The following is a 15,206-nucleotide window of genomic DNA, read 5'->3' as shown; positions in this document are numbered from 1 at the left end:
TTACAGGTGGAGAAATTACCACTTTACCAATTCTGATTAAACAGAAATAACCTTAACTTTAATCTACATGGGCTGGTTGAAACTGGAGGACAGATAGAGGAGTGTAACTCTGAGTTTTCAGGAAGAGGGAAGCACCTACACTATGATAGATGTCAGTACATATGCTTCAGTTAAGTCCCATGTTAGTCACCTGCATTTTCTTTTCAGTCTTGCCTGATACGTGTTAGCAGTTCTGGCCTTTCATTCCACAGTTTATTTCTGAACTAGTGGATGATTATTGTTTAGAAATCTTTGCTACAACATAAAAGCTTAGTTATGTGTGCCTACACACCCTTTATTCTTCATATCTGAAGAATAGCTTCATCTTTTGTATCTGAAGGGTTACTTCTGGGTATGGGTCTCTCTTCAGCATCCTCTGTATTTGATATTAAATAATGGCAAGTTTTTTTAAATTGTCTGCCGCACTCTACATTTCCTCTTCCTTCAGTCCTTGTGATTTATAGATCTTATTTGAGTTTGGTGTTAATTACTGGATTCTATTTGCATTATGTAAGATATCACTACAAGTGCAATTGATTGAAATAGAGATACAACAGTATAATAGGATCAAATAGTTGGAAGATGAAAGTAGACTAAATCAAGCTTTAAAACACACCTTTACCTGGGAGAGTGGTTTGCTGTTTGAACACCTTACCATGGTTCCTATGGATTCTTCATCACTAATGGATATTTGAGATTAGATGTTTTACTGAAAGGTAAAATTACAGAAAGATTAAATTAGGAATTAGTTTAGGGACATTTTATGCCATGTGTAATACAAAATATGAGATCAGAAGGTTGCATGGATCATCTCCAATTTTAGGAACCTATGGAGTGCAGTTTATTTCAGATCCACTTCTCTAAGGTTAGAGGCTGGTTAGTGCCCCTTGTCGTTCTGTCTTGGGTGTCTGTCTCCTTTCCTTTGACTGGTGCAGGGGAATTAAACAATGCTTCTCTTCAGCAGGTTTTGCTCTGTTATGTGTAATACACAGACAAGGCTTCCTATGAATTTCCATCCGCTCTATTCCTACTTTGATCCTTTTTCAAAGTGGAGTAAATTTTCAAAGTGGAGGTGTATTGCTTCAGTGTTAGAGAAGGTTTGCAGTCTGCTTAGGGAGAAAAGAATTGTGTGTGATAGGGTAGCTGATTCTGTGATCTCCAAGATCCCCTTAGACAGGTGGATCACATTGTGCACTTCAAAGGTTTAAAGACTTGCAAATTTGTTCATTTGAATTAGCTCTCACAGCATAAAACTCAGAGGAAAACATTAAGGTCTTGATTTGTTAGCCTACCACCTTGAGAGAACGTTCATGCCCCTGGCAGTTGTTGTTACATCATGAACATTTTTGTCGCAGTCATTACTTGAGCTTATAAACCTGAGATTCAGAGATAACCATTCAGGTTTTGCTGACCCTTATGACTGCATTGCTATTCCCATCTAAGTTCATATTCTTCTGAGGCATCTAAATTATTCCAAGCTGGCTGAGAAGCTTGGAAATCCCATTACCCAGTGATATCAATTTAATCACCTCATGAAAATCTGTGTTTCTTTTTTGCCTCAGTGGCAACTTTTCCTTCATTTCTTCTAATTCTGTAGAAAGTGCATGAACTTTTCTGAAAGGAGCAGGGGTCTACTATGCTTTGGATGACTTGGCAGAGAGGTTCTGTGGTGCCAGGCTACAGCTGGGAACACTGTGCCTCTCCGTGGGCTGCCCTGCTACAGTGCAGCATCCATCTACAGCCCACATTTCCTTCCAGTGTTCCAGGAATATTCCATCGACAGATCCAAATCAGGCAGGAGAGGTCTGCAGTGCTTCACTGCAAACACAGGGGTGGTGGAGCAAAGGAGCAGCAGCACTGCTGACTGTCTCATGCAGCCTGAATGCAACAGAAGTTGCAGAAAAAATGCCTGAGGTCTGGATTTTTTTAACGTATTTAGATAGTAAAGATGCTGAAAACAGTTAGGATCTCTTTCCTGTGGCCCTTTTTCCTTTGAAGTAACATGAAACCTTGAGCTTAGAGTTCAAACTGTTAGGACCTGAAGTCTTACTGACATTGATGAGACTGACACTCCTGAGCATGTTTGTAAATTCAGGCCCCTTCTGAAAATTCCAGTGTATGACTGCCTGGTCTTCAGCAGGCAGGTTCAACTTAAACCACCAAGGGATGTGTTTTTCACACACTCTGAAAAACACATCCCTTGGTGGTTTAAGTTCCTGAAGTCCTAAGGCCTTTGGAAGTCCATCAGGTATTCAGTACTTACAACCTTTTTGGTATTCCATACCTTCATGGGGACTAGTAAAAATTCTTCCCCGTCGGATTTTTTTTTTTCTTGGTTTTTCATGCAAAGTGTATAACTTGTGAGTCATATTTTTGAGACATCCAACACAGGACAGTCTAGTGCTCCATTAGTAGGCTTCTTTTGTGGAGTTCAAGACTGTTCAACAGTTTTGTAAACCTATTTTAATAGTATGGACTGAAAAATACCCAGTATTAGTCATCACAGAATCCTAGAATTTACTCTGATTTTTCAAAGGCTTGAAATAAACACAACCAAAACTTGCTTTTAAATATATGCTACCATGGGGTAGTAAAATAAACAAACACAAAACCAAACCCGCACAACAACAGCAAAACCAACAAACTCCAAGCTGTGAGCCTTTTGTAATAATGCATTTTTCTAAGGAAGAAATACCCCTGGCTTCCACTAAGATTCTTCAAAATCAAATTTCAGCACTTCAGTTCTTTGCATTAGTCATAGCAGTGTGCTTATGCTGCCCTTAACATTTGGGAAGAATTATCAGGCACAAGTACAGTCTTTTATATGTGATGCAGTTTAGTCTTTGCACAGTGAGATTTGTTGATGCAACAAAAATTACATTGCCTTGGGAAGTAGCTCAGTGTAAACCTCCATTGTGTTTGTGTCTGTTCTGTTTACTGAAATTTGTCCCTAAATCTTTAAGCCTAAAACTGTACATATTTTGAAACATTCTGTTGTATGGAATCTCATATTTAACAGTTTCATGGGGTTGTTTCTTTGGAAGTAAAAGTGTTTCTCAAGAGCCTTTTTTTCTGTCTGCTCCCAGTGAAAAGAGGAGAGCAAAGCCATCCGCTTACCACAAAGCAGTGCCACCACAAAGGAAAGATTAAGGGTTTAGAGAGAGGTCAATGTGGGTTTTTCTCTAACTAAACACTTTCCTAAAGTTTCCTTGTGGAAAAAATAATGAAGTCATCTCAGAGTTTTTAAAGAATTTTTATTTCTTTTTCACCGTCTGCATTCGCTTGTCTTCTCAGCATGGATGTTTAATCTTTCTAGGCTTTGTGAATTGGTCCAAATGAATAAGTGGTGAGCTGTCTCTCTAGGAGCTAGAGGCTTATTCTAAGGCCCTAATCACTGAGTAAACACATCTTTGCCCTCCCTCTCTTACAACTGCTATATAATAGTCGAGATTCTAGCACAGTAACCTGGATATTGCAGGGATCGACGCTTTGAAATGCAGAACGGCTGATCCTCAAAAACAGACAGTGCCTGATCTTCCCCTGCCTCTTTCTTCTTTTTAAATTAAATATCACCACAGAAATGCTGTTTTATTGCATGATATTGTGCATCAGTGCCCTGGATTTTCAAGTTTAGTTTCAGTCAACATTGTTGGCTGCACTTATATGGATCTCTGCATGTTGGGCTTATTAATGGTCCTTCCTGGCACATGTGTACGTGGTTCTGAAGAACATTTAAATTAAATTAGACAAACATTAATGCAAATACTAATCCCTTTCCCAAAGTCTAATGTTCAAATGTATTCTTCCTTTTATAAACAGTCATTAAATTTTGTCCAAAGCCAGTATATGAGATGAGAGCCATACAGGTTTTTTTTTACAAAGACAGCTTGTCTCAAAATCGCATCCTATGCCTTGCTGTATCAATACACACCAATATCTAGGGTTCAGTGTTACTTCTGATGAAGAGATTTCAAATTACTTTAAATAAAAGTCTGAAAATAGCATTTACCATATCGTCTCAGCAAATATGTTCAAGTAGTATTTTAAAATAAAGTAAGTAATATATATATATATGGGTATGGGGAAATGGAAAGCTGTAATTTTCTGAATTATATTTATAATTCATTGAATATAAGATACAGGTCCTTAACTAGATCATAGCTTCCCTGTATTTTTGCAGCCTGCTTTCTATTTGCATACACATAGACTGGCTTTTGGTTGAGACCACGTTTTGATCTGAGATTATTATGGGGACACAGCACAGCTCAGTGCTGCTGGCAGTGAAGCCTCCCCACATCATATGGCTGGATGGACAGCTGCCAGAACATCCAGCATATCACTTTGCAAGTTTGAGGTCTGTAGGCAGCTGTGTTCTTACTCATTTGCCTCTTTATTTGGCTGCAGAGGTGGTGAAACACTGTCACTTTTTCAGGCTATTTATAATAATTTTATATCATAGATGCTGTTCTATCAAGAGATGTGTTCCTTGCTCAGGGAATTGTTCCAAATGTTATCTTTATTGGGCAACAAGCCAAAAATGTCACCCATTTCTTAAGATAACTCTGTTAATAAGGTTTTTTGGTTTTCATCAAATGTTGCCATTTTCATATTCTAAGCATATAATGTATTGTGTTTTGATATCTGAAATAAAATATTGGGAAGCATTGAGAATATTTAAGGATTTGGAGGGATGGACCATTTGACTTGGAATCTGCTGGGTTTTTTCCCCTGCGTGTGCACATTGAGATACTTCTTACCCTCGGTGAACTCCACTGGGTGTGCTAACACACGAATCCGCAGCAGTAATTTTAAATTGCTGAATAGCCTGAGGAAGTTTTCACTCATCTCTGATCATGTCTTTTCCAGAGAAAGCTTCTTGCTATCTACCTCCACCATGATGAAAGTGTACTAACCAACGTCTTCTGCTCACAAATGCTTTGTGCTGAATCTATTGTCTCCTACCTGAGTCAGAACTTCATAACCTGGGCATGGGACATGACAAAAGAAGCAAACAGAGCAAGGTAAGATTCTTTGAACTGTGAGTGGAGCAGCTTTTCTCTGGCTATCAAATCTTTTGTTGCTTGATATCTTTTTAAACTAAAAACTTCGTCCTCATTCTCAGCTGATCAGTGAAGCTTTGCTGAGTGATGTTCACTGAGAATTGGGTTGGCCTTGTTTGCATTGCAAAGTGACTTCTTGTTCCTGTGCAGAAGAAAAATATTAGAAGAAATTATGTCCTTTTGAATTTATTTTCAAACATAGTTCTAGGAATGTACCTTCACAGTTTCGCACTGCAGTGCCACAATATTGTTTTACGCTAATTGTGTGTATGTTGGTGTAACTGCGTGAGAGCTGTCTGGGGTAATAACTACTGTCATTAATGAAAATCATATTTTAAATATAACATTCATGTGATAAATTAGTATTAAAAACAGATTATGCAAAGAATTAAAAGCTTGTAATTCATATGAACTTTTTTGAACTACAGTTTTCTTGCAGAACATTCCTTTGGTAATGTTCAGATATTTTGGATTTAATATAATAGAAGCTATCCTGTGTCTTGAGCCATCGTCTTACTGATGGGTAAAGATATGAAAACTGTGGATTCCACTTCCTTCTGCACCTTTTGTGTGTTACCAACAAATTTTCTTACTGTTATACTAAGACCTCTCTCTTAGTTACCAGTTGATCAGAATCTGCTGAAAATAATGATTTTATTATTATTATTATTACATTTATAAATCAGACTTGTTTGGGTTTTTTAATTTGGACCTTATTTCATCACTTGTATTTACCCAGAAGATGACTGAATCTTGCCAGGATAATGTCTTGCATGTATTATTATAATTAGAGTTATTCTAACTTTTATCCAAAAGATGCAACAGTAATTTGGGCTGGAATAAGGTTGCCACTTCTTTACACAGTTCTAGTGATTATCGAACAATTAAAATTATACATTTATGTTTCTTTCTCTTGTGGAATACTAGAATAGAGCATTAATACATTCTTGTTCTTAACTATGTAAATTTTAGTTAATATTTCTTTGCTGAAAGTGAGCTTGGAGGACAGAACAATCTCTTTTTCTAATGCACTTTTTAAATTATACTTGTGATTCTCAGGAATTCCTCACTTGAATTTCTGCGTTTTGTCATTGGAGGGATCAGCAGCAATGTTTCTAGTTTAAGTTATTCTAGAGAAGAGTAAAAGATTATGGGAAAAAGCAGTTGCAAAAACAGATGAAAACTTTCTAAAAAAGAAACAAGTAAGAGAGGAAAAAGAAACATCTAGGTTCTTTCATGGGACCAAATACATAGACTGGGAAGTTGCTTAAGTCTTTTGGTATTGCCATTCATGGGCAGTAAGGAGCCTCCTCCTTTTCTTTTATCCCACAAGTTGGTGTAGAAGGAAACACTATTTCTAAACCATCTGTAGTGGCTAAGTTCAGTTGACTACCTGCTGTTCTATTGTCTGCTCCTCTATTTAATTCTCTAGTTTCTTTTATTTTACAATGACAAAAAATTGCAGTGTAGTTTCTTTTGAAAAACTGTGTTTGAGGGTTTTTTTATGACTGACAATCAACAGCCATGTAATTGCTTTGTTGTGTTTTACTAAAGAAATCTATTAAGTAGCACAACTTTGATACACTAGTAATAAGAGTTTGCAGGTTACACAGACACCTGTGGTGACCAAAGCGACAGAAGCTGCTTGTTAGAAAGAGCCTGTACAGCTGTGTCCTATTAACTCCTTATGACACTTCTTAAAACACAAAATAAAGGGCTTGTTTAAGGCTTTATAGCTATTCTCAGTGAACCTACTCACCGATTGTGCTGGACGATAGGGTTTTTAAGCCTTCATTTTTTTGCTTTCTATTAACAACAACAAAGAAACTGTCATATTAACAGTGAGGTCAAAAAATAGTGAGGGGTAAACAAGGCATGCTGGCTCGAATTAGAATAATTTCTCCGTTGTGTTTAGTGTCCCATCCTGCTCCTTGGACTGTGATTTCTGAGGGGGCATGATGCTTCCTTCTCCCTTTGGAAAATGCCAGTGCACTGTGGGCATTCCCATAAATAAATACTGAGTCCCTCTGTTTGATTACTGCCCTTCATGATGTGACACAGTGACAGTGGTCTTGGAGCCCATTCGGTTTTGTATCCCTGTGAATACAGTTAAATGTAGCTTTTTGTTTGAATGGTGAGAAGACAACAGCAACAGCAGAAGGAACTGCATTTTGCGTGCTGGTGTAGACCAAGAGCAGCTCATTTGTGCTCTTACAATTGCATTGTAAAATAGCTGGAAAGGTCAGGTGGGATGGCAGAGGAATCAGGTCCTCTTGATTTACAACAGTCAACAGGGATGCCTCAATGTCAGTAGTAAAAGGCATGTTTTCAGTACTGTACCATGGCATAAATAAGTTCAAGCAGATATAAAGACTTTCCTCATATAAGCCAAAAAAATCTTCTAAATATTGTGAGCTATAGATGTCATTTTATTCCCAAACTAGTCCTAATAGGTGTTTCCATTTTTCTCATTAATGAAATGGATGTCCATCCTGAACACTGTAGAACAAAACCAGCTCCAAAATCTTGTCATTTTGCCATTTTTTTAATGTGTTTCTTGGCTGATACTGATATAGGAATGTGCTTTGAATCCTGCATTGCCGTACACAAGCACTTTTCATCTGGAATCTTTCAATTTTCAGCACCCATTCCAACAGAGTTGAGTTCTGTAGGTAGGACTAGAAGTCAAGCACTGTGTGCAAATACCAGGTACCTGTTAGCAGTACTGCAAGAACATAAGAGTTATGACTTGGGGAATCAGACTTCTAAAAAATTCAGACTGCAGCCACTCAGGACTGTTACTTTGTCAAAATGAATAAGAACTCTAGTTAATAGTTAAGAGGAGGTATTGTTTTGGCTTCCACAAGTTTTAATTGCCTCTGACATAAAGTTTGCAGGAAAGGGAGCAGTTACTCTGAGTAACTCCTATGATTATTAATCTTTTCATTAATGATAATAAAGGGGACAAATGAATATAATAAAAGAATTAGCCTTCCTTTAGTAAACTAACATGGTGTTTTTGTAATACTGTTAAGGGAACCTACATGAAAGCTTTATCCCCTGTAGCGTAGACTTTAGTTTAGACTTTAGTGAGCGTATGTTTGGAATATTCTTGTAATTTGTCGTTCATGATCAAAGGAGGAAAAAAAGCCACAAAGATACATGTGTATCTTTTACTTCAGATCTAGTTATATTCCAGTGGATATTTGTATCCAGGAAAGATATATAGTAATATATATCCACACATATGTACCTGTAGGTGCCTTACACCTAACGTTGTACACATAACATCTACAAACATAGATAATGCATAATATTAAGAGATTTCCAGCATACATAGTGTTTGCCAAGCAAAGCAAAGCCAAAACCATAAGGCAGTGACTCGAATGTCTGTAGCAGCTTTTTCACTTTTGATATCATTGCCCTTGGGCGCCGGATTTCAAGGCGTTGCCAACTTATCTCAGCTCCAATGACAGGTACTTGTTAGTTTTAATGTTCAGATGATAGTTTTTCACTTTGCTTAAGCTTAGGAAAGAGTTAATTCACTAAAGCTCTTCTCAGCAGCAGGTTGTCTTCACCTGCAATTTCCGTCATCAAGTAATTAGCCATATTCACAGTTGCTGACCCTTAATACTAACCTACTGAATGATGCATGCCTGGATGAAGACCAGTTGACCATATTACTCTAGCTCCCCAATCCCATTTGATCCTTCAGCAAATATATTGCAGGTGTGGGGTCTCTGAGAGCTGGATGTGGTGAGTTAATTTCTCACTGCCTCTTCGGGAGTGACCGCAGATTCTGTATATGTTGCTTGCAAAACTGTTGGATGTGTTCTTTAGGCACTAAATCCTTAACGGGTTTCACAGAACGGTGTGAAAACCTTTTCCATTGTATTCTGCAATATTTTATTTAATTTACTTTAATAGCAATACAGTGCCAGTCAATAAAAACAGGTCAAAAGTCTAATTAATGTTTTAAAAATAAAGGTTCTCAAACACCAGGCGAGTTTGTCATTTTCTGTATGGTTTGTTTTGAGGAGGAAGAGGAAAGAAGGTGAGGAGGGAACCCTTCTGTTCCACGATTACATCCCACCCGCTCATTTTCTCCTTTTCTCCTTTGCTTTTGATTTTAGTGGCGGTCTTAACAGAATGTCAAGATCAATTTGCAGCATGGTTTAACTCAAGGTTTTCATTCTGCCAGCAGCAATTGTCCTAACGAACAATGCCATGTGTTCTTGTAACTTCAGAAGCTTTTAGAAAGCTCCTGGCAAGGGCAGCATCTAATGACTTTATTAGTGTAGGGTTTCAAAATGGGCTCAGTAATTGTTCGCATCTCTTTGTCATTTAGTCATAATTACTGCATAGTATTGTTTGGGGTTGCACTTGTGAATAGTTTCCTAATAGCACTGAAACAAACTAAAAAAGGAAAAGGATAAAAGGTGATTGTCTCTTTAGATAGAGAACAAAACAGCCTGTATATAGATGATGGTTAAACTGTTTATTATACACCCACCAGAAAAGGTAAACTATCCCTGCTTAAATATTTATGTGCTTCAAGGTAATTTCATATTAGTAATCTAAAAATGTCCAAATTTGGAAAATAAAAATCAGCAGAGAAGGCATTTTAATCTGGTCGTGATTAGTAAGATATGGATGTCTATAATATTCAACTATAAATAGAAAGCAGCCTCTCTGATGTTATCAGAGAGGTTTTCAGTGCATCAGTTTATATGCCTATAGCAATGTTTTAAGGTCATCTGAAAAAAAAAAGCAGTATTAAAAGCACAGGAATTAAACTGATACATTTGTAAGCATGTTTTAAGTCCCCACTTTAAAAGCAATTCCCAAAGAAAGTTCTGTCCCACTGTTCTCAAGCTCCAGCCTATTTGATTAAGCTTCTTGAGCAGAAAAGGTGAAATAAAACTCTGTAGTGTCCTGTGCCAAAGAGCTGAAGGCAGAACAGGTATCAAGACAGACTTGTTGGACTGTTTGAGAAAGGATCTGGTTGTATTCTCTTACTGCTTGGTCCATATGGTGTATTTATGCAATTGTTTTTCCTATTTGGAGACCTTCATTGACCCTATCCCTATGGAATTGCATTTTGCCTGTCAGGATGATTCTTTGATTTGTGAAGATTAATCTGAATTCTCTGACTGACTTCCAATATGCTTGTAGCTCCTTCCACTTTACTAACATCTGTAAAGTAACTGAACACACTCTCTGTTATTAAATCTACTTGTAACAAGCTTTGGATATTCCTTAGCAAATCGTGTATTACATCCCTTTCTAATTTGAATTTGGCTGCTTTATCCATCTTTAAAACATGCCTTTTATCTGTTGCTCATTCCCCCTTGTGTTTGAGGCAACAGTTACCACTTCACCAGTGGGTAAGGCAATAACTCTGTATTATGGAGACTGTGGAGGCCTTACTTGAATATGCCAATTCAGGATCTCAGCTTTTATTCTTTTAAAAATGTAAATACCCAATAGAAAAATGTTATTTTTACATTAACATTTTAATGAGTCTTATGTTGACTTTGCACACTATATAATCATTATTAAAAATAATCAGAAATCTTGCATATTTAATACTCATAATTGTTTTCTACGTGTTCAACAATGAAGGTACATTTTTTTGAACCCATTTCTGAAGTGTTAAAGTTTCTTCAAGTAGGGTTAACTTTGTGAATTATCTGGCCATAAATAAATTATGCTTTTTTGGCCCAAAATCATCCTGATTGTGTACTGAATGCCAGTTCAGACTGGAAGAGAACAGGTTGTTTAGAAGAGGTTGTCAGATTTTCTGCTGCTGCTGCTGCTGCTGCTTTTTAAGGAGGACTTTAGGCTGAGGTGATAAAGCAGAAAACATCTCCAGTGCAGCCTTCCTGTTAAAACCTCCCTTGCAAGAAGCATAGAGGGCACCATGTGCCAAAGGGCCTCATTTTAGGAGGAAACTTTTCCAAAGTTTTCCTACCGGTATAAAAATAAAAAGTAACTACAGGAATTTATATGAGCAAGACTGTAACAAATAAGCAGGTCTCTGTAATTTGTGTTGGTATCGAAAATAAAAAAAAATTTTATCTAAAATCCTATGCATTTTTTAAATTTTTATCCTAATACATTTTTCCATCCATTTGAGAGCTGATGACTCCTTGCACAGGTTATCTCTAAGTGCACGTGGAGGGGTAACTGCTGTGCAGGGATCAACAATTCCCCAGATTAACATCTTCATGGCACCAGAATAATTTTTCCTGTGTGCCACTTTTAACTGCAGAGTGAACTGTGTCTAAGAATTAACACCTGTTCAATCTACATTTAAGAAATAAGTTTGTAATTTTTTTTAGGGTTTGTTTTTGTATTTGTCAACCCGTGCTCAGTGTCTGCATTTGTTCTGTAGCTTTAGCTGCTGGTTTCATTGATAGTGAGGCATGAAAGAAATGATGCTGTCTGCCAGAACTGTTACTTTTCTTCATGGACTTTATTCTTGTAGCTTTGGAGAATATTTCGAAGCAGATTTTTCCTTCATAAAGTGCTTTTTTGCCTTTCTCCTACTTCTCCCTCCTTGAATTTCTTTGTTATTCTAAAATGAGAGGACTAGTAGGATGCCATATGCCCTCCCTTTCTGGCAGCATTCCTCTATTTCCACTGTTGGTTGGAGATCACAGTAATCCAGCATGTTGTGGAAAATGGTTTTCCCTGGAGGGACATCTGGCTCTTTGATGGACTCCGCGGGCAGTTCTCTTGGCAGCTCTGGAGATGCCACTGAAAGATCTGGCACACTTCTGTTCCGATGAAAGTGAGAAAATCCCTTGTTAGTGATGTGCAGAGTAAGATACTGGTTACTGCACCAAATTGTTTTGGTCCTACTCCCATACTTCTAATTGTAAATATTAGCACAGAGGAGTTTTTTTACTTGGTTATGAATGTGGAATACAGTTAAAAGGTCTGCAAATACAGAATCAGTAAAGACAGAAAAAGAAAAAAAAGTTACAACATTAGTTAAGTAGCTTCAAAATCTCTTAAAAGGCAAAGAAAAACTGAATGGGAATCATGAATGAAAACTCAATTCCTACCTATCTAGTAAAATGAAGAGATGTGTTAAGACTCTTTGCCACTAGCCTGGTAAAGAGTGGGTCCGTGGGTGATTTTTGGTGAAGAGTAGTTGTACCTCCACATTTTTGTTGGCTTTTCTGCCTTTTACTTCAACAGACAAGTGAGGTCTTCCTTGGTTCCAAAGGGCAGGATCTATTTTGATGTGAGTGAGCAGATGTTCTCATGTGTACTCATTCTGCTCTGAAGATACTTGTTGATAACCATGATACCTATAAAAACATATTTTGGGACTGAGTTATGGGTTGACTAAATACAGAATTGATTTTAAAAAAAATTAACAAAGCAACATCTTTAACTAGTACAACTGGTATTCTAATAATCTCTTTAGTTTTGTTCCTTCTAGCATTATTCTCACAGCACTTTTTCACCTCCAGTTAATTTTTTTGGTTTTCCATGAAACTTGAGTGCTTTTCTTCTGTGCTGTGTTGAAGACCGTTAAACAGTTTTAATACACAAGTCACAGGAATTCAGTTCAATTTTCCACTGTCTTTATTACTTCCAGGAGTGAAACCTTGAACTCATATAAGTCATTTTACTGTGGAAGGTCACCATTGACTTCTATGAAGCCAAGATTTCACTTACCTGTTCCCAACTTGAAAAGAAAACATCAAAAAACATTATTTAACCTGAGAGTTTACATGTCCAGACTTCACAAACACTTTATTTTATCCTTACCTGATGATGTGTCTTTATCTAGCTGTTTCCAGTGTAGCAGAGGCTTTTTTGACGTGGTCTTTGTGTCTGATTACTCTGAATTGCAGAAGACAGAGAATTAAGGAGTAGCATTTATGGCTTTGATCTACTCGCTCGCTCATTGCCTTCCCTCCAACTGCAGCCATAGTTATGCTAGAAATTGTCTTTGAAAAGAGTTTTTTTTTAGTACTTCAGTGCCTCCAATAAGACTGATGCTGTACTCATCAGGTTTACCCATTTTTAGCCATTTTATTAGATATGATACATATTGATTAAAAAAATTATAATTTTGAATCTTTTCAGTATCTTTGAGAAGAAATTACTTGGAGCACTTGACATTTTAATGCAGTTTGTCTTTTCAAATAGGTTTGGCTTCTAATGCATGTGACAACAGGACTTTGCTCTTCAGTTAGAGCATACATTTCAGAGGAGTTGTTACCTAAAATATTATCATAAGGCATAAGAAAACACATGATTTAAGTTGCCTTTCATGAACATAATTAAGAATTAATAAGTCTGTACCAGTGGCTGGTCCTCAGAATTTCCACTGTTTTGCCTTTTGTGACCCGTGTTATTAAAAGTCCATTATTTTTACAGACTTTATTAAATTGGATCTTATTAAAGCATTCTATATTTGCATTTGGTCTTTCATAATTCATTATTATTATGACATTTACTTTTTACCATCAGATCTGAAAACATATCATAAGCTACCCTTTTCTCTTGAAAGAAATGCTAATTTCAAACAGTCCTTTAATGGAAGAGAAAAGCTTTATCAGTTTTTTCATTTATTCAAGATCGTGTTAAGAATACTAATGTTAGACTTCTGTATGCTAATATCCAAGAGCTTTTTTTGGTCAAAAGCTTAGAATTATTGTTTTTTAGACCACACTGCTAAGTATGTCACTGGCAGGGCACTAGTACAAAAGAAAATACAATTCTGAAGTACCATGTTTTAATTCTGTGACTGATAAAACTGATTTCTTGATCTTTCATTATTAAATTATGCTTTTGTATGAAATCTGCTATTTTTGTACTTCACCATGTTTATTAGATTGCGGCTCCACTTAGTTTCTCTTTAGAAGTTTTTAACAATTGCTTTAGCATGATTATTTTGGGGGGTGGTTTTGAATTATGGCCTGCATAGTAGTGTAACAGGAAATAGAATTCTCCACCAAATAACTCACTATCTCAAGCAATTGTTAATTGTTTTCATTTAGACAATCTGGGCCTGTCATGTGTGTAAATATTGTAATAATTTTGTCATAAAAAGAGGTAAAGAGCTCTAGAATTGAATGCAGAAGCCTCGATGTTAAACAGCAGGTAACACTCAGTTAAACTGCTAAATTTAGCTTTTTTGGTTTTTTTTAAACTTAACTTCAGAAACACCTCTACAGTCTTTAATATTTTTTTCCCCCAAGGTTTCTGACGATGTGCACTAGACACTTCGGGAGTGTTGTAGCCCAAACAATTCGAACTCAGAAGACAGACCAATTTCCACTTTTCCTTATTATTATGGGAAAACGATCATCTAATGAAGTATTGAATGTAATACAAGGTACAGTTCTCACTTTATATTAAAAATATTCCTTTCATGAGTATGGAAACTGTTACAAGAGAACTTTTCTAATTGTTTCTTTTTTAAGATATTCAGAATATGAATTTATTGCACAGATGACACTTTCCGTTGCCAGGATATAAATATATACTACTCTTAAATGTATTAATTAACATGGTATTAGAGATTGAAGTTGCTATGACCGTAGCAAAATTACAGATAAAGATTTTGGTTTTTTAAAGTGCAAGCCAAATTTTCTAAAGAAGGAACTGCACTTAGTTTTCCAAATTTACATCAAGGCAAATCCCTGATTTTCAAAAGATTTTGGCTGCACTTTTTGCATAGTGCCAGAATGCATTCGGTGCTTTGTGTGTAGTTCCTTGTTAGTGTGTGTGCTCCTCTTGCATGTGGTGAGCTGGTATTTGGACATGAGTTGCTTTTTCAGACCTACCTGCATTGTTGATTCCCCAAATCAGATCAGGACTTAAGTTACCAATATAATCTCACATAAATGAAGCTTTCTGGCTTACATGAGCAGTTCTTCTTGGCATAACCATTCCTCTGATGTCGCTGACAGCAAGATGACTTAGATGTGCAGTGCTGCCCTTTGGCTGCTGTTCTCAGTAACTCCTCAAATTAGAACACATCAAAGAATGGCTGCCTCTCATTTCTTCTGCTTTCTCCACAAGTTTGTCTTCATGACAGTGTTTCCTCATTTATTTATTGCTTATATCTAGCAATCT

General features: G+C 36.7%; 1 protein-coding gene across 1 annotated transcript in view; it reads left to right on the top strand.

Moving 5' to 3' along the window:
- Window positions 1-15,206, top strand: part of FAF1 (Fas associated factor 1) — a 156,555-nt gene that overhangs the window by 109,703 nt on the left and 31,646 nt on the right. Inside the window, exons 13-14 of the mRNA XM_032696388.1 lie at window positions 4,906-5,060; window positions 14,327-14,463. Of these exons, the coding sequence (XP_032552279.1) occupies window positions 4,906-5,060; window positions 14,327-14,463 (292 nt within the window). The remainder of the gene's footprint in view (window positions 1-4,905; window positions 5,061-14,326; window positions 14,464-15,206) is intronic.

Source organism: Chiroxiphia lanceolata, chromosome 9 (genome assembly GCF_009829145.1).
Source record: "Chiroxiphia lanceolata isolate bChiLan1 chromosome 9, bChiLan1.pri, whole genome shotgun sequence".
Taxonomy (NCBI): Eukaryota; Metazoa; Chordata; class Aves; order Passeriformes; family Pipridae; genus Chiroxiphia; species Chiroxiphia lanceolata.
The sequence above is the reverse complement of the archived record's forward strand: the minus strand, read 5'-3'. Positions and strand labels throughout refer to the sequence as shown.